At 55.7% G+C, this 18,286-nt stretch overlaps 1 protein-coding gene across 20 annotated transcripts in view; it reads right to left on the bottom strand.

The window, feature by feature from the left end:
• The window catches only part of PPFIA1 (PPFI scaffold protein A1), a 103,918-nt gene that overhangs the window by 36,857 nt on the left and 48,775 nt on the right, over nt 1–18,286 (bottom strand). For 12 of the 20 annotated variants that reach the window (XM_070061187.2, XM_070061318.2, XM_070061265.2 and 9 more), the window contains exons 3-14: nt 16,805–16,906; nt 16,369–16,533; nt 15,565–15,639; nt 15,128–15,229; nt 14,748–14,969; nt 11,270–11,416; nt 8,511–8,645; nt 7,208–7,282; nt 6,862–6,945; nt 4,897–5,028; nt 3,564–3,626; nt 2,640–2,719 (exon numbers count right to left, since the gene is read on the bottom strand). In XM_070061187.2, coding sequence (XP_069917288.2) covers nt 2,640–2,719; nt 3,564–3,626; nt 4,897–5,028; nt 6,862–6,945; nt 7,208–7,282; nt 8,511–8,645; nt 11,270–11,416; nt 14,748–14,969; nt 15,128–15,229; nt 15,565–15,639; nt 16,369–16,533; nt 16,805–16,906 — 1,382 coding nt within the window. The remainder of the gene's footprint in view (nt 1–2,639; nt 2,720–3,563; nt 3,627–4,896; nt 5,029–6,861; nt 6,946–7,207; nt 7,283–8,510; nt 8,646–11,269; nt 11,417–14,747; nt 14,970–15,127; nt 15,230–15,564; nt 15,640–16,368; nt 16,534–16,804; nt 16,907–18,286) is intronic. The other 8 variants (XM_070061383.2, XM_070061821.2, XM_089307097.1 and 5 more) reach the window with 1 other exon arrangement.

The following is an 18,286-nucleotide window of genomic DNA, read 5'->3' as shown; positions in this document are numbered from 1 at the left end:
GCTGCAGGCGGCCGTGGCTGGCCCTGCTGTTTCTGACTCGAAAGCACAGGGCTGTGTGTAAGTGATCAGCAGAAAACCAGCCCCATGAAGGAACCGCCGGGAGAGGTGGGGGACTGTGCAGCCGAGATGGAGGAGCCGTGCCCACCGGCTGCTCCCACAGCACATGCCCTAGGAAGACCATGTGGGAGTGGGAGAGACCAGGCCACCAACCTCGGCCACAGCAGCCCACGCACCATGCCACCCTACACTGTCTCAACTCTACATACCAGGAAACTCCTTGTGCTCTGAGAAAGGTGGTGGCTACCTTCATTCTCCCAAATCTTCAAAGATCTCACAAGACAGGACCCACTAGTCTGCTTGGGGGGTATAAGCACAGGCCTCCCGGGACGCTCCACCCAATGCACACTACTGGGTCAGCCTGACACACCAACCCGCCTACTTTAGCTCACATGCCCCCAGCACGTCCTACAGACGGGGTGAGCCTTCAGCTCGCATGTGAGGGACAAAGCGTGCACAGCCCTCTCCTTCCTCTCCCTCTTTCCGCAGCAGGCGAGTGCTGCCTGCCTGCCGGCCGAGACACCCTCCAGAGCACACAGAGTCAGGCGAGCGCATCACCGGCACCCCCTGATCCGACGCCCTGCAGACTGCCCCCGCAGCTGTCCCCTCCAGGCACCCCATCTGCTAATGCAAGCCCAACCCCAGCTCTTCCCCACTTTTCTTGCTAGGGAAGATCACAAAAACATAAAGACCGGGTTTAAGGGTCGAACTGTGTGAAACGGGTGGCGTTGGCCCCACCTGTCAGCTTCTATCCTCCCCCCTTCCCAGCCGCCTTCCCCGAGCCACGGGAGAGCTGCACACCTGACTCCTGGACCTAAGGACCTACCTCTGCACCACTGAGGTCAGACCTGCCAGCCAGGGTGACTGGGCCCTCCCTCCTGGGCAGGGTGCCTCTCTGTCACCTGGCTTCCCAGGGTCACGTTTTTGGCAAACACGGGCAAGCCTCAACCACACCGTAGCTCACTCCTTCCCCTCCTCACTGAACTCTTCCACAGGAGAGTGACGCACTGAGAGCTTCCTCCCGCTCCCTCGCGCCGCTCAGCGGCTGCCCGGGCCACAGCCTGCCTCTGCCACACGGCCCGAGCCAGCCTGTCCCCGCCAGGGCCGCCACCTGCCCTGCAGTTCGGCCGTGTTTCCTCTCTAAGCGTGAAGTCTCGGGGTGAATGTCCCGCCACGGCTCCCTGTGATTCTGTCTTCACTGCTCCTCCTCCTGTTTTCCAGCCGGGCCGGAGACCCCAGACCCTCCCAGCACACTGCAGCAGGAAGGCCTCCGTGGGCTGCCTGCTCTCTCCTACACACCCCTGCAGGCAGGGGCCTGTCTCCTGTGACCAGAAGCACCGGTTAACCCTTTCAGTAACTCACACTAAAATGTAACTCATTCAATGGCCATTTTCTGCAAAGAAACACAAAAGCCCCCCTGGTGCCTTAAAGATAACAGGACTGCAGGACCACGGGCTGTGCGCTGGGCACAGGTGCTGGGCAGTTATCTAGCTTCAGTCACAGGCCAGGGGGTCACTCCTATAGTCACCGTTCAACATCGTATCTTGAGGCTGACGCTGTGGCGCAGTAAGCCAAGTTTCCGCCCGCGGCACCAGCATCCCGTATGGGCGCCAGTTTGAGTCCTGCTTGCTCACTCCTCTTCCGGTCCAGCTCTCTGCTGTGGCCTGGGAAAGCAGTGGAAGATGGCCCAAGTCCTTGGATCCCTGCACCCATGTGGGAGTCCTGGAAGAAGCTCTTGGCTCCTGGCTTCAGTTCAGCCCTGCCCTGGCTGTTGTGGCCACTTGGGAAATGAACCAGTGGATGGAAGACCTCTCTCTCTCTGTCTCTCCCTATCTGTAAGTCTACCCCTCAAATAAATAAATAAATATTTAAAAACACGCTTATATTAAAAAAAAAAAAAAGTCGTATCTTGACAGATTTGAAAATCATGTTTTGGAGCTCCACTCCAAAGTCTCTTAAAAATATTCAAAACCCCAAATACCGTACTAAACCCACGAATGTGAGGGACTCCTCGAGTCCCAACCATGCAGTTGCTCCCTTAGCAATCCCACCCTGCAGGTGCAACTACCACAAATGCCTGTCCGTCCGTCCGTCCATCCATCAATCCATCTGAGAGACAGAGGGTTCCCACCTGCTTGTTCAACCCCTAATGCCTTCGGCTGCCAGGGCTGGGCCAAGAATTCAATCCAGGTCTCCCATGTTGGGCAGGGATCCAACTACCTGAACCATCGCCACTGCTCCCAGGATCTGCACTGGCAGCAGGTGGATGTCTGATATGGGACACGGTGTCTTCACCACCACACTGAACACCTGACCCACACCGCCCCCCTTCTGGTGGGCTCTGCACTGTGCCTGCAGCGTGAGTGTGCCGCCCTGCTGCGTCTCCCCGCCTCCAGAACTGCCCCGTGTCTGAGCGTTGCCTATGCCATTTCCCCTTCCGTCCAGCCTGCTCTTAAGCATTTGACAGGCTCCTTGTGCTCAGACCATGAGCTACGCCAGCTACGCCGCCCACGCAGAGCAGGACAGGCCCTTGTTACGCACAACAGGCGCTGGAACACACTCCCTGCCGGGGAATACCATACCCATGATGAAGGGAAGCACCTCGCAGCCTCATCTGGTCTAGCTCAGCCCTCAGGGCTTCGATGTTTAGCACGAGCTGATCCTACAAGACAGCAAACAGCCAACATCACAACTCTGCAGTGCTGTCAGGCTTGAAACCACTTGCACCCAGTGTGCCCAGAAGGTGAGCCTATCCGTGACGGTCAGAGGAGCAGCTGTGAATCCCCAGGGTCACTATGTAAACGTGAGGAAGAAGCAACCTCTCGTCACAGAAAAGCTGTGAAGAGGAGGAACATGGCATGCCCCGACAGTTATCAACCGTCACTTCACACTGTGTGTCTGCACACTGTTCCCGACAGCTTCTGTCCACCACAGGCTCACTCCTGTACCACGTGTGCATCTGACCCCGGTCCTAGGTCTCTGCCGTCCAGGACAGTAATGCAGGTCACATGTGGCAACTGAGCCAGGAGATCACTCTGACCACAGAGCACACAGGGACTCCAAGACTCCATCCAACAGAAGGACAAAAAGCAGTGTTTTATGTCAACAAGAGCACTCGAAAACCCTCACAGAAAATGTGCGTGTGTTTCGATTTCATTTCTTATTAATTTTTTAAGTGCCCTCAGTACATAATGATACCATCCTGACACAATGTCTATCTCTTTTAGCAGAAAAAGTCAGGTGTGCGGTCCCTACGGGCCCCTGCAGGTCCGCACTGGCTGTGAGGAAGAGGTCACGCTCCTGGTTCAGCTTCAGATGCACCCAGGCAGGACTGAGAACCCTGAGCCACACCACTGACAGACTCAAAACAACGGACAAGCTGAGGAGTCCCGTGAACCAGCGGACAACAGCAGCCACAGAGGCCCATCTCCATTGTCACCAGACAGAATGTATCAATTCAACTCCGTTCCCACAGATTTTCAACAAACTGGAGAAGATCGGAGTACCTTATCATGTTGCGTTTCTTCTAACTGCTTTTTCGCGTTTTCAACTTCTCGTAATAGAGAATTCTGAAAAGACAGACAGTTCTTTAGGGTTATGGAAGTGTCCCACGTAACACAACCTGGCCAAACCTCTTCAAACACGGAAGTGCGACAGGACGGGAACAGATCAGGTGCTCGTCCCAGGGAGCAGGGCCGATGGCAGCCAGGAGGCCACACTGCCAACAGCTTTTCCTGTCGGACAGAACTTGCTCCTCCCGACAGCCTCTCGATGCAGGCACGCTGAGTTCGCTATACAGTTGACTGTAATCCGTCAGAAAGCTTACACTGACATTCATTTTGGTTTTACTACTCATAGTCACTTAGCAAACCTGACATTAACTTTCCAACTCGATGCAGGCACGCTGAGTTCGCTATACAGTTGACTGTAATCCGTCAGAAAGGTTATACTGACACTCATTTTGGTTTTACTACTCATCGTCACTTAGCAAACCTGACATTAACTTTCCAATGTGAAACGCAACGCTAGAACACTGCTCAGGTGGTCTCCCGTGGTGTCCCACACGGGTCTCCTGGGAATCAGAGGACCCGTCACAAGCAGGGCCAACCCTGGCTGCCAGTCTCAGGGAGACTCCAACCAGTGCGGTGCAGACAGGCTTTGTCAGGTCTGGACCCAGCCGCCGCCCGGCAGATCTGAGGCCACCCCCTCACGCGGGAGCCAGGGAGCCGGTGTACGCCCACGATGGGGGAACTGGGAGTCCAGCTTCAGACGTTTTCCAAACCACAAGAGAAGAGCAAAGAGAAGGAGGTCCGCTTCTGGCTGATGAGAGAAACCCTCTCCGTCACAGCACACTCCTCTCGTGTTGTTTACAAACGGACAGAAATTCACCACCAGCTCAAGGGCAACAAAGGGGCGAGGGCTGAACAGATTCCATTGCGTGCACGGTCGGCACACAGAGCGAAGGCCAAGCCCAGCCAACTGCCTATTTCTGTGAATAAAGTTTGACTGGCACACAGCCACATCCACTTACAAATGTGTTGTCTGTGGCTGCTTTTATGCATGTTACTGATTAGCAAGGCATTACTTTAATTACTCACAATTATTAAAAGCCTAAAACATTTGTTATCTGGTCCTTTACAGAAACCCTTGATCTGCTCTCGTCCTAGAAAATAATAATGAGAAACAATTTTCCACGCCCACAACTGGGCAAGGACCTCGCAGCTGCCAGGCCTGCGGGCTTTCCCACCCCCACTTCCCGTACGGTCATGCTCCACGGCCACGCACTCCTACCCAGGAGACGGCACCGTCTCCGTGGACAGGGGTGCGGCTCAACCCTACCTTGTCTTCCAGAGCGGCCATTCTCTCTTTAAGATGAAGCTGAAGTCTCTCGTTAGATTCTGAAAGCAGCTTGTCCACAGTGTCTGATAAGCGCTTATTATGTTCCTCATTCATTTTTTCTCTCTGCCTTGCCTAAAATAAGAGCAACAGACACCTGTGAGTCTCCAGGACCTGCTGTGAGTCACACCCACGCCGCCATCCTGCTGCGAACCACGGCTCTCCCCAGCGAGCCTGACATGACGACGAGATCCGGCCCCCAGGAGCAGGGACACTCAGGGGCCAGTCTCAGAGGTGGGCACAGGCAGCCCCGCCACCTCCGCTGGTCACAGCCGTCACTGGCAGCCACGCTAGGGAGCCGCCTCACACACAGGGAGCCGGCAGACATTGAAGGGGATCAGCTCTACACGCGGGTAGAATTTCCCCCGGGTAAATAAAAGCTTGGGTCTGGATCCAGGGATAAAATTAATTCACAAAGCGAAAGTTAAAAATTGCTTTGAAAAATCTCAGGCAACGGAAAGCCTCTCGTCTATTCTGCTTCATACCTTCACATGGCTTAAACGGCTCATCACAGACATTTATATTCACAAGTTACAACTCACCACCTTATGTGACCTTAACTGTGGTAACAAACTCGGGCAAGTGGGGTTCATACAGCACTGCCAACGCCACGGCTGACAAGCTCTGTTGGCACCCCACTCCCGCAGGACCACAGATGGCAGAGGAGTGACAGTGGCGTGGCCGGGCCTCCTTCCCCAGCTCACCTGTGGGCTCCGGCTCACTGAGGTCCCGCTGCCTGGCAGAAGCACCGAAACCCCAAGACCCACCCGCGGGCTCAGTCTCCTCAAGGGAGGATGCAGGTCGGAGGTCTCCCTGTTCTCACAAACACGAAACAGGCAGAACACGCCCGACACACGGCAGCTGTCAGCACGGGGAGGCCCGGCACGACGGGCGAGGCTCAGAGTACCTGACGGCCCTCCCTGAGCAAGAGAATCCTCATGAAGCAGAAACAGCTCCATGTGCACTTCCGGTCTGCAGGGACGCCCACACCCCTGCCACGCTGCTCCCTCCTGACTCCACAGTCTGACAGCAGTGACGGACGCCCGGGACAGGGCCTAGACGCATGCTCTCTCAACAGGAGGCAAAGCCATCACTTCCTGGAAGCTCAGCTGAGCCTCGGCCGTGCAGGATCAAGACGACAAGTTTCTGGTGAAAACCTAAGAGCTTTGTACTGTCACAAAGCAGGCTGCAGGAGGGGTGCAGGCTTCCACTGTCAGATGCGTCAGGCCACCTCCCTCCACTCACTTCTTCCAGAGAAATCCATCCCCAAGCACGAGGCCTGGTGGCAGCTGGCTACGGGCCAGTCTCCCTCTCTCTCCCCTGGATGTCCCCTGTGGACACTCACTCACTTCCTCCAGGGAACCCCCTGGGGTGCACCTGCCAGGCCTCCGCTGAGCTCCCTCAGTCACCACACTCTTCTTGCTTGGAAGCATTCCGGCCAGCAGCAGTTCAGCACTGTGAGATGGAGACGCCTCTGACTTGAGCTCGGGACCCCAGGGCCACTTTCTAAGCGAGTGCACTGGTTTTCTAGGACCACACGCTGGGGTCCCGGGCCAGCACCACAAGCTTGTTCTAGGGGCCCTGCCAGGCACCACAGTGCCCACAGCGGTTCCCATGCTGGGCTGCTGGATGAGCAAGCAGCTGTCCTGAACACGGGGCTCCCATCCCCTACAGTGCCGCTCTCATCTCAGCACTCCCCTGCTGCTACCAACATGGACATAAAACCACCAGTGAGTGGGGCAAACGGATCAGCAGACAACTCACTCCTGTGCAATCAGGGCACACAGGAGTGGAGACGGACAAGCCCCACCTGAGCCAGCAGGGCGGCAGACGACGGGGCAGTGGGACAGAGGCCCCGCCGCCCCGGGCCTGAGCCACAGCCCACACTCGGGCCCTCGGAACACATACCCGCTGCAGCTCCTGGTTCTTCTCCTCCAGCTGCGCCTCCATCTGCCGCAGCCTTTCTTCAATGTTGCCGTGTCTCTCTTCAGCCTGTCGGCAAAGACAAGGTCAGCGGGGCTCCTGCCCCGCCCTCCGTGGCGGCATGCCGTCTCCTGCTGCAGCAGCCACAAGCACCATGCTCGGGTGGACCGCGGGCCCACAGCCACCGCCACAGCCCTGCGGCCGCACGGCTGGGCCCGTGAGGCAGGGCAGTGCTGCTGACCACGCCCACGCCCCGGCTCGGGCCGCTTCCGGTTAGCCAGCACGGAGAGCAGAAAGCAGCAAGCGGCGGCAAGGCGCAGGCAGGCTCTACCTTCCTGAGCCTGGAGGTGAGGTGGGGCAGCTTAGCTTCCTGAGCAGCAGAGCTCCCAGAAGACAAGAGGGCAGACTACAGAGCCGACAGCGAAAGGCAACAGGAGAGAAGAGACCGAGACTGTGAGCGCGCACCGCGGACGCAGGACGGGCTCCACGACAGCTGTCAGCAACCCGTGACCGCGCACCGCGGACGCAGGACGGGCTCCACGACAGCTGTCAGCAACCCGTGACCGCGCACCGTGGACGCAGGACGGGCTCCACGACAGCTGTCAGCAACCCGTGACCGCGCATCGCGGCCGCGGGACGGGCTCCGTGACAGCTGTCAGCAACCCGTGACCGCGCATCACAGCCGCAGGACGGGCTCCATGACAGCTGTCAGCAACCCGTGACCACGCATCGTGGACGCAGGACGGGCTCCGTGACAGCTGTCAGCAACCCGTGACCACGCATCACAGCCGCAGGACGGGCTCCACGACAGCTGTCAGCAACCCGTGACCACGCATCGTGGACACAGGACGGGCTCCACGACAGCTGTCAGCAACCCGTGAACGCATATCACGGCCGTGGGACGGGCTCCACGACAGCTGTCAGCAACCCGTGACCACGCATCGCGGACGCAGGACGGGCTCCGTGACAGCTGTCAGCAACCCATGACCGCGCATCACGGCCACGGGACGGGCTCCGTGACAGCTGTCAGCAACCCGCCTGCTGCAAGGGACAGGTCTGAGTGGAGAACACCAGGGCCGGGCCGGCGCTGCCTCCCCTGCAGGGCCCCGTGTCTGTCTCGGCCCCTCCCACAGCTCTGGCTGCGGGTGGCTGTGCCCAACCCTGCAGCTCTAAGCCCTCCCCCACCCAGGCGGCTGCCCCGTCCAGGTGTGCCCTGAGCAGGACAGGGCAGGGCACTGTGCCGCACATGCCTCCCAACAGCTGCCAAACCAATGAATGAAGGTGGCTTAAGAACAGATTTTGAAAATTGAAATTGCTCAAAAGTCTAGCGCAAGTGATCCTGTCTCTGAAAGAAAGGCATTTTCCTACTCCTGACAGAAAAGACAGAAACCCTGGCCCTGTCCAGGCCTCTATCCCACACTCGCAGCTGGTGACCAGAGTCCCGGCAGCAGTGTCCAGCACGCTCCTGTGGACAGACAGGACACCTGCAGACCAGGGGCTCAGGGACACAAAAGTGGGGGTGAGACTGTCCCACGGATGCGGGGCCTCGACCCAGGGAGGGTGACGAGCAAGGGCCAGGAAGGAGTCCCGGGCAGCGTCCCGGCAGCTCAGCAGAACCGCGCCCCAGGTCCCACCTTGGACAGTGCTGCCACGCGCTGGGCCAGCTCCGCCTCCACCTCGGGCAGCGTCTCCGCCTTCCTGAGCGTCTGCTGCAGCTTCTGCTCCGCCAGCTCCAGGCGCTCCTGCAACTGGCGGTTTTTATCCTCAGTCTACGAAGAGAGCACAGCGTCACAAGGCGTCAGCGCTCAGCCGTCTCCATCAGAAACGCACACACACAGAGACCACGGCAGCACCACGGCAGCCCGGCTGCTCTGGGAGCTGCGGGGGGAGGGGACTTTTCTTGCTGCAGTACCACAGGCCCACCTTCTGGGCTTGAGTGCAGTGTGCAAAACGCCTCTTGCCAAAGTATTTGGGGCTTCAAAAAGTTCACAGAATTTTTTTTTTTTTTTTTTTTTGAGAGACAGAGACCGAGAGCTCCTATGCGCTGATTCACTTTCCGAATGCCCACACAGTCAGGACTTGGCCAGGACCTAAGCCACGAGCTGGGAACTCAATTCAGGTCTCCCTGTGCGTGGCCGGACCCCAGCGCCGGGAGCCACGACGCTGCCTCCCAGGGCCTGCAGCAGCAAGAAGCTGGGGCGAAGAGCCAGGCTTCGGTGTCCTCCCCAACATCTTCCCTAAGCCGGACACCTGTCTGCACTGCCGCTCGACCCCATCTGCCTGAACTTCCAGAAGCCCCCATTCTGAACACCTGAAGGCTCCCAGACGTGAAGGAAAAGGAGTTTTCGTGGAGGCCTGGTTATCTCACCCACGGAGGGGGCAGTAAACGCTCCAGGCAAGCAGGGACCAAGCCGAGGCTGACCCTGCTCCCAGCAGACACCACAGGTGTGAGCCAAAAGGTGGCTCTCATCCTGATACAGACCTTCCGAGAACACACGTGACAAGATGCTGTTGGGGCCGGCGCTGAGGCGCAGCAGGCTAACGCCCTGGCCTGAAGCGCCAGCATCCCACATGGGCGCCAGTTCGAGATCCAGCTGCTCCACTTCCTATCCAGCTCTCTGCTGTGGCCTGGGAAAGCAGTGGAGGATGGCCCAAATCCTTGGGCCCCTGCACCCACGTGCGAGACCCGGAAGAAGCTCCTGGCTCCTAGCTTCGGATCAGCATAGTTCTAGCCGTTGTAACCATCTGGGGAGTGAACCATCAGATGGAAGACCTCTCTCTCTCTCTCTCTGTGTGTGTGTGTGTGTGTGTGTGTGTGTGTAACTATGACACTCTGACTTTCAAATAAATAAATAAACATTAAAAAAAAAGAAAGAAATGCTGTCAACTTACTTCTCTGTGAGTACTCTTTAAAAACCATTTTCTTCTAAAAAAATTTTCAATGCAGAAAATTTCACAAGATTTCTTAAAACTAAGAATCATCTAAGCTCAGATTCCTGACATATCTGCCCGTTTCCACACAGCCTTCTTCCTTACCCAGTGTACTCACCTCCACACACGCCAACACACGCTACGACACGGAGACCCCACACCCTCAGACACGCCACGCTGGATCGGGCACGGCCACCCGTCTGCCTCTCATCTGTCGTCACTCCACACAGCACTTTCAGTGGCTGCCTGACATCTTACTTCCCTTTTTGGTCGAACAATATACTTTATAAAAGACCAAACTGATTCCAAGAAGCCTGATGTGGTTTTTCTGGCTAACTCCTGATGTCCAGAAGCTACACAGAAATAGGAGTACATGCGGCTCACCAGACCCCAGAAACAAGTAACTCCTACCAGAGATTTCATTTCTTTTTTGTTGTTTTAAGATTCATTCATTATTATTTGAAGGTCAGAGTAAGAGAGAGAGAGAGAGAGAGAGAGAGAGAGAGAGAGAGAGAGAGATATCTTCCATCCACTTGTTCACTCTCCAAAGGGCCGCCAATGGCCAGGGCTGGGCAAGGCCAAAGCCAGGAGCCAGGAGCCTCCTCAGTCTCCCATGTGGATGGCAGGGGCCCAAACACTGGTGCCATCTGCTCCAGCTCTTCCCAGGCCATTAGCAGGGAGCTGGATCTGAAGTGGAGCAGCCGGGACAGGAACCGATGCCCATATGGGCTGCTGGCATCACAGGTGGTGCCACTCCTGGCTACATCACAACGCTGGCCCCCAAATGTCACTTAAAAAAAAAAAAAAAGGATTCTTTTATATACTTGAAAGGCAGAGTTACAGAGTCAGAGAGGGAGGGAGAGGCAGAGAGAGAGAAAGAGATCGCCCACCTGCTAGCTCACTCCCCAAAAGGCCACGACAGCCAAGGCTGGACCAGGATGAAGCCAGGATCCAAGAACTCCATCCAGGTCTCCCAAGTGGGTGCAGGGGCCCAAGCACTTGGGCCATCGTCTGCTGCTTTCCCAGGAGCATTAGCAGGGACTGGATTGCAAGTGGAGCAGCCGGGACTTGAACCAGCGCCCATGTCAGCCCTGCAGGCAGCAACTTAAACAGTGGCATCGCAGCACTGGGCCCAGACTGCATTCCTAGATTCACCACTGACCACTGTCTCCAGGTACCAGCAAATGGCCACTGGCCGTGAAGTCCTTCACCACCCTCTATTCTTTGCAAGAAATGTTAACAACAAGCAACAGATTATCTTTCAACCAAAACCAAAGACTGAACCAAGGAGCAGAGCTCCAAGTTAAACCAAAATCTAAACAATCAAAACCTTAAGCTGAAGTGACCCATGCTCTCCAACACAATATTCTAATATCATACAAACTTTCCACAGCCCGGGAAAAAGGTCTTTCACTTGACTAAAATTCATTAAAGCCAGACAAAGGTCTGTGGAACCCGTCACCTGTCGATGCATGGAATCTTTATTTGCAATCTCATTTTCAAGTTTATCGTTGAGGTCGTGCACAGATGTGGCTTCACGCTGCGCCGCGAGGTAGCGCTTCTCCAGAGTCGTGATTCTCTCTTCCATGTCTTCCTTTTGGGCCATGGCCTAAATGAGGTATTTCAGAGGGGAAAAAAGGTAGAAAATAAATATCTAACATTAATATACCTGAAAGGAAAAAACTGGACTAACTCTAGATTTCAAATTACATATAAAATTAACATCCACAAAATTAAAGTGACAGAGATGCCAATTTTCTCAAATGCTGGTTAAAAAAAAACCCAACCTAAAATATAAATACCCACGTGTACGACCAGCAGAGATCTGTCTGAACATTTGGTTATCAAGCTTATCCTTTGTGACAAGATATTACAAAAATCCAAACGATGCAACTCTGCAGCACAGCCAGAATTCAGGAGGAAAAGGAAGATGCGATGAGGAAGCAGGCTCGTCCCAGACGGCTGACACGGGCACGTGGGCCTCTCGACAGACGAAATCGCACACAATCACAGAACTCAAGCACATTAACAAATGGACCAGAAGTCGAAATTCAACTTAGACCCAGCTACTAAAATTCATAGCAAAACTGACCTCGGGCACGCGCCGCGGCTCACTAGGCTAATCCTCCGCCTTGCGGTGCCAGCACACCGGGTTCTAGTCCCGGTCGGGGTGCCGGATTCTGTCCCGGTTGCCCCTCTTCCAGGCCAGCTCTCTGCTGTGGCCAGGGAGTGCAGTGGAGGATGGCCCAGGTGCTTGGGCCTTGCACCCCCCATGGGAGACCAGGATAAGTACCTGGCTCCTGCCATCGGATCAGCGCAGTGCGCTGGCCACAGCGCGCCGGCTGCGGCGGCCATTGGAGGGTGAACCAATGGCAAAAGAAAGACCTTTCTCTCTCTCTCTCTCACTGTCCACTCTGCTTGTCAAAAAAAAAAATAAATAAATAAAGATTTAAAAAAAAAAAAAAACTGACCCCACACAGTGCCCAACATTTACATGCTTCTGTACCAGCACATCTGTCCTCCACCCAGAATCCCGCTGCTCTTAGGAATGTCTCTATTTACTAAAGCACTAATGTTACTCAGGTCTTAATACTGAAATGAACAGACTTTAATTATTAGAGAGAGAGCGAGCGAGCGAGCACGTATTAGCGAGCAGGCTCCTGTCCGCTGGTTCAGCCCCACGTGCCTGTGACGGCTGGGGCAGGGGCAGATCCACACCAGTAGCTAGGAACCTAATCCAGATCTCCCACGCGGGTGACCGGGAGCCCACTCCTTGAGCCAGCACTGCCACCTCCAGAGCCTGCCCTGGTGGGAAGCTGGAATGAGGAGCCGCAGGTGGTTCGGAACTCGGGCACTCGGATGTGGCATACGGGCATCTCCACTGCTATGCCAAATGCCTACCCCTGAAAGCAACTGGTTTTAAAAGAATTCAGGACTGTTTGCCACACAAATAATCTCCCACAGCAGCCAAGTAACATAACCCAGGTCATGTAGCCAGCAGATGTTCATCCTGGCTCTCCATTCTCACACTGCGCACAGGAAGCCAGCAAACTGAAGTGCGGCAGTGCACCTGCTCAGCTGCTGTGTCAAGTGCAGAGTCTCGGGGAGAGCGAAGGCCAGAGCAGAGCGACTCAACGCGGGCGTGCAGCCTGGTGGTCGAGAGGCCTGGGCTTGGTTCCGGGCTCTGGCTCCAGCTCCAGCTTCCTGCTAACGCAGACCCTGAGAGGCAGTGGTAAGAGTTCAAGTGACTGGGATCCTGCCACCCACACGGGAGACCTGGTGGAGTTCCAGGCTCCTGGCTTTGGCCAAGGCCATCACAGTACTTGGGGGAGTAACCAGCATATGAGAGCTCTGCCTCTCATTCTGTCTGTCTGCATCTCAATTTCTTTTAAAGTTACCAGAGAAAGTAGCCAGCTCTCATTTGCTTCTGATAAAAACAATGACAGAGTTCCCAGCAAATAGTTACCAAGCAAAAAGGTTCTTCAAAAATGCAAAATTTAATGGTTTATATATTGATAACTCAAGTGTAAGAAAATCCCACATTCATTACTCACCTGAATACTGACCCCCAACCCTAATACTCACAGTCATCCCCCTGCACCCGCACTGTTCACCTGCTATCCGATACCCAACAATAACACTCAGTCATCCCCTTGAACCCCATGGTTCACCAGACACCCGATACCCACCCTCACACTCACAGTCATCCCACACACTCACTGTTCACCTGACACCCGATACCCACCCTCACACTCAGTCGTCCCACTACACTGTTCACCCGACACCCAAACCTCACACTCAGTCGTCCCACTGCATTCACTGTTCACCTGACACCCAAACCTCACACTCAGTTGTCCCACACACTCACTGTTCACCTGACACCCGATACCCACCCTCACACTCAGTCATCCCACTACACTGTTCACCCGACACCCAACCCTCACACTCAGTCATCCCACTACACTCACTGTTCACCTGACACCCACCCTCACACTCACAGTTGTCCCACTGCACTCACTGTTCACCTGACACCTGACACCCACCCTCACACTCAGTCATCCCACTGCAATCACTGTTCACCTGACACCTGATACCCACCCTCACAGTCACAGTCGTCCCACTGCACCCTCACTGTTCACCTGACACCCACCCTCACACTCAGTCGTCCCACTGCACCCTCACTGTTCACCTGACACCTGACACCCTCCCTCACACTCAGTCGTCCCACTGCTCTCACTGTTCACCTGACACCCAATGCCCACCCTAACACTCAGTCGTCCCACTGTACTCTCACTGTTCACTTGACACCCGATATGCACCCTCACACTCACAGTCGTCCCTTGTATCTGTAGGGTACAGATATCCACGGAAACCAACATGCACAGACGCTCAAGTCCCTCATCTGAGATGGCGCAATGTCTGCACAGAACCTACGCATACCCTCCCACTTCTAACTCACGCAGATGACTCACAACCACTCACACAGTGTTCCTGCTGTGTACACAGTTGTTGGGCTGTAGTGTTTAGGTAGTGAGGAGAAGTCAGTACATGGTCAGTACAAATGGAGCTGGCTGAATCTGCAGATGTGGGACCCCCAGATGCAGAGGGCTGGCCGTGCTGCCTGGGGTCAGGGAGTCCCCTGAAGTGCACCTACAGCACACCCAATGCCGACTCTGACCTCTAGCTAAGTGTGCATCAGGAGAGCATCTGAACGTAATGAAGACACAATGACACCAGCTGTCCGCCCGCAGCCGCAGGACGCGGGCGGCGTCTGGGGGTGAGCTGGGGAAGTGGCCTGAGAGTCCCTCAGCACTCCCTGCTACTTACACGCTCATCCACGCTCGAAAGCAACTGGGAGAGGACGGACAAAAAGGAGCCACGCGATCTACTCCCCTACACAGCCCATGCACCCCACCACGGCAGCGCCTGCCGTCACTCACTTCACGGACGTCTCGCTGCAGCTTGGTGTTGGTCTCCTCGGACTTGATGAGGTCCTTCCTGGCCGTGTCCAGGTCGTCCTCCAGCTCGGCCACGTGGGTGCACAGGGCGGCCAGGCGCTCCTTCATCTGGCTCTGCTCTCTCGACTGCCTGTCGATGACCTCCTGGAGCTCCAGCACCTTCGCCAGGTCCTCCTCGTGGCTCAGAGAGCCGTCCGAAGACCTCTGGCGGGAAAGGGACAGCATCAGCATCCTCGACGGGCGCCACGAGACAGGCAGGTGCAAGCACAGAGCACGTGTGTGCGAGCTGCGTGACTGCGCGTGCAGCAGGCGCTCTCCAGACAGCCCCGCCCAGGGATGGTGAACCTGGCGTGCGGACTTGCCTTTCCGTTTGTGTGCGGCACGTCCTCTTGCTCGTGGTTCACGTCCGGCACTCCCTCTGCTACTGTTTTTTTCTGGTTATTCTGTTCTTTAAGAATCATTAGCTAAAACCAAAACATTGAATGAGAGAGTAAAATATCTTACAGCAAACAACTAAGTAGAGACAGAAACACTTCTTCTGGAAAAACACAGCTATAAACTGATAAACACAGAAGAAAGCCTGTGGCAATGTAACGCGTCCTGAACGTAACAGATGAATAAAAACGGGCTCGTTTACATACAGCAAAATGGCACTGGGGGCTCTGCCTCCAGATGACCCGGCTAGCCCGCGCCTCGACAGAGAGGAAAGGCCACTTTGCGGTCCTCACTCGCTCGCTCCGCAAAGGCAGACATGAGAATGGAAGCTTCCACTCCAGTCACAGAAGACTCTCAGGCTCACCTCCTTGTGTGTGGCTCCGAGTTCTTCCTCTAACAAACTGCACCGCTCAAGTGCCACTCGCAGCCGCTCTCTCACCTGAAAACAAGCAGCACCGAGTCTGTACGGAGTCACCATGATCTTCATACACAGTTATCCCAACATCAGCACAGCGTAACAACAGAATACCTTTCATGTCTCTCATTGATAATACTGTTAAGAATACTTTCTTGTTGGGGCCAGCATGGTGACATAGGGGTAAAGCTGCCACCTGCAGTGCCGGCATCCCATATGGGTACCAGTTCCAGTCCCGGCTGCTCCTCTTCCACATCAGCTCTCTGCTGTGGCCTGTGGAAGATGGCCGAAGTCCTCGGGCCCCTGCACCCGCGTGGGAGACCCAGAGGAAGCTCCTGGCTCCTGGCTTCAGATCGGCACAGCTCCAGCTGTTGAGGCCAATTGGGGAGTGAACCAGCGGATGGAAGACCTCTCTCTCTCTCTGCCTCTCGTTCTCTGTGTAACTCTTTCAATTAAATAAATAAATCTTAAAAAAAAAAAAAAACTTCCTTGTTAATGGCTTTAAGTTTGAGAAAAATCTTCCCCCTAAATAAATGGTATCATTCAATCTTAACAGCAAATCAATATACAGAATCGATCAGGTTTACATTTATGCCAACAAGTACTTTTCGACCATACAGAAGCCTACCTGCACACAGAGAACACTTCTCTGTGGTAATTCGAGAAGCTACAAAATCAAAGTCACACCGACATGCACGAAGCCTGCCTGGCACCAGGCCGGCGCACAGTCGCACCTCCTGGTGGCCGGGGTACCTTTTCGTCCAGAGCTTTGTGGTGTTCAAACAAGGACTTCAGCGCCTTCAGCACCTCCACCTCGCTGGACACGCCGGCGGGCGACTGCGCCTGCCTCTTCACCACGGTCATGCGCAGGGAGCGCTCGTGTCTGGAGACCAGGCACTCCAAGTGCTCCAACAGCAGCTGCGGCAAGCCAGACAGGCGACAAGCGCGGTTAACGTCGCATCTGCCCCGCCACAGTGAGCCGCAACCTCAGGCTCAGCCAGGTCCGAATCCCCCAGCCCCGCCGAGAGGCGGAGAAATCCCGTCATGTGAGAATATCCGCTTCTCCAGGTAACGCCGGGCGGGAGAGAGCACGGGCCTCTCTGCCCCAGGAGGACCGCCTTTCCCCCGTGACTCGGCAGCACGCGCCCCGACAGGGCCCAGGCAGGCTGAGCGGGGCTCCACCACTCACCCTGGTGTTGTTCCTCTCCGCTTTCAGCTCGGCGATCTCCTCCTCCCTCTCCAGGAGCTGCTCCCTGCACACGTTGAGCTCTTTCGTAAGTGCTGCGAACTCCTAGAAAACAGCAAAACCAACCACGGAAGGAGTGAGTGGGTGAGTGGGTGAGTGAGTGAGTGGGTGAGTGGGTGGGTGAGTGGGTGGGTGAGTGGGTGGGTGAGTGGGTGAGTGAGTGGGTGAGTGGGTGAGTAGATGGGTGAGTGAGCGAGAGAGTGGGTGAGTGGGTGAGTGAGTAGATGGGTGAGTGAGTGAGTGAGAGAGTGGGTGAGTGGGTGAGTAGATGGGTGAGTGAGTGAGTGAGTGAGTGAGTGAGTGAGTGGGTGAGAGAGTGGGTGAGTGGGTGAGTAGATGGGTGAGTGAGTGAGTGGGTGAGTGAGTGGGTGGGTGAGTGGGTGAGTGAGTGAGTAGATGGGTGAGTGAGTGGGTGAGTGGGTGAGTGAGTGGGTGGGTGAGTGGGTGAGTGGGTGAGTGAGTAGATGGGTGAGTGAGTGTTTGAGTGAGTGGGTGAGTGGGTGAGTGAGTAGATGGGTGAGTGAGTAGATGGGTGAGTGAGTGAGTGGGTGAGTGGGTGAGAGAGTGGGTGAGTGGGTGAGAGAGTGGGTGAGTGGGTGAGTAGATGGGTGAGTGAGTGGGTGAGTGGGTGAGAGAGTGGGTGAGTGGGTGAGAGAGTGGGTGAGTGGGTGAGTAGATGGGTGAGTGAGTGGGTGAGTGTTTGAGTGAGTGGGTGGGTGAGTGGGTGAGTGACTGAGTGAGTGAGTAGATGGGTGAGTGAGTGTTTGAGTGAGTGGGTGAGTGAGTGGGTGGGTGAGTGGGTGAGTGGGTGAGTGAGTAGATGGGTGAGTGAGTGGGTGAGTGGGTGAGTGGGTGGGTGAGTGGGTGAGTGGGTGAGTGAGTAGATGGGTGAGTGAGTGTTTGAGTGAGTGGGTGAGTGAGTAGATGGGTGAGTGGGTGAGTGAGTGGGTGAGTGAGTAGATGGGTGAGTGAGTGAGTGGGTGAGTGGGTGAGAGAGTGGGTGAGTGGGTGAGTGAGTGGGTGAGGGGGTGAGTGAGTAGATGGGTGAGTGAGTGGGTGGGTGAGTGGGTGGGTGAGAGGGTGAGTGGGTGGGTGAGTGGGTGAGTGTTTGAGTGAGTGAGTGGGTGAGTGAGTAGATGGGTGAGTGAGTGGGTGAGTGGGTGAGTGGGTGAGTGAGTGGGTGAGTGGGTGGGTGAGTGAGTGGGTGAGTGAGTGGGTGGGTGAGTGGGTGAGTGAGTGGGTCGGTGAGTGAGTAGATGGGTGAGTGGGTGAGTGAGTGAGTGGGTGAGTGAGTGAGTGAGTAGATGGGTGAGTGAGTGGGTGAGTGGGTGAGTGAGTGAGTAGATGGGTGAGTGAGTGGGTGAGTGGGTGAGTGGGTGAGTAGATGGGTGAGTAGATGGGTGAGTGAGTGGGTGGGTGAGTGAG

This window comes from Oryctolagus cuniculus, chromosome 1 (genome assembly GCF_051225735.1).
Source record: "Oryctolagus cuniculus isolate XC-2025 breed Fujian yellow rabbit chromosome 1, ASM5122573v1, whole genome shotgun sequence".
Taxonomy (NCBI): Eukaryota; Metazoa; Chordata; class Mammalia; order Lagomorpha; family Leporidae; genus Oryctolagus; species Oryctolagus cuniculus.
The sequence above is the reverse complement of the archived record's forward strand: the minus strand, read 5'-3'. Positions and strand labels throughout refer to the sequence as shown.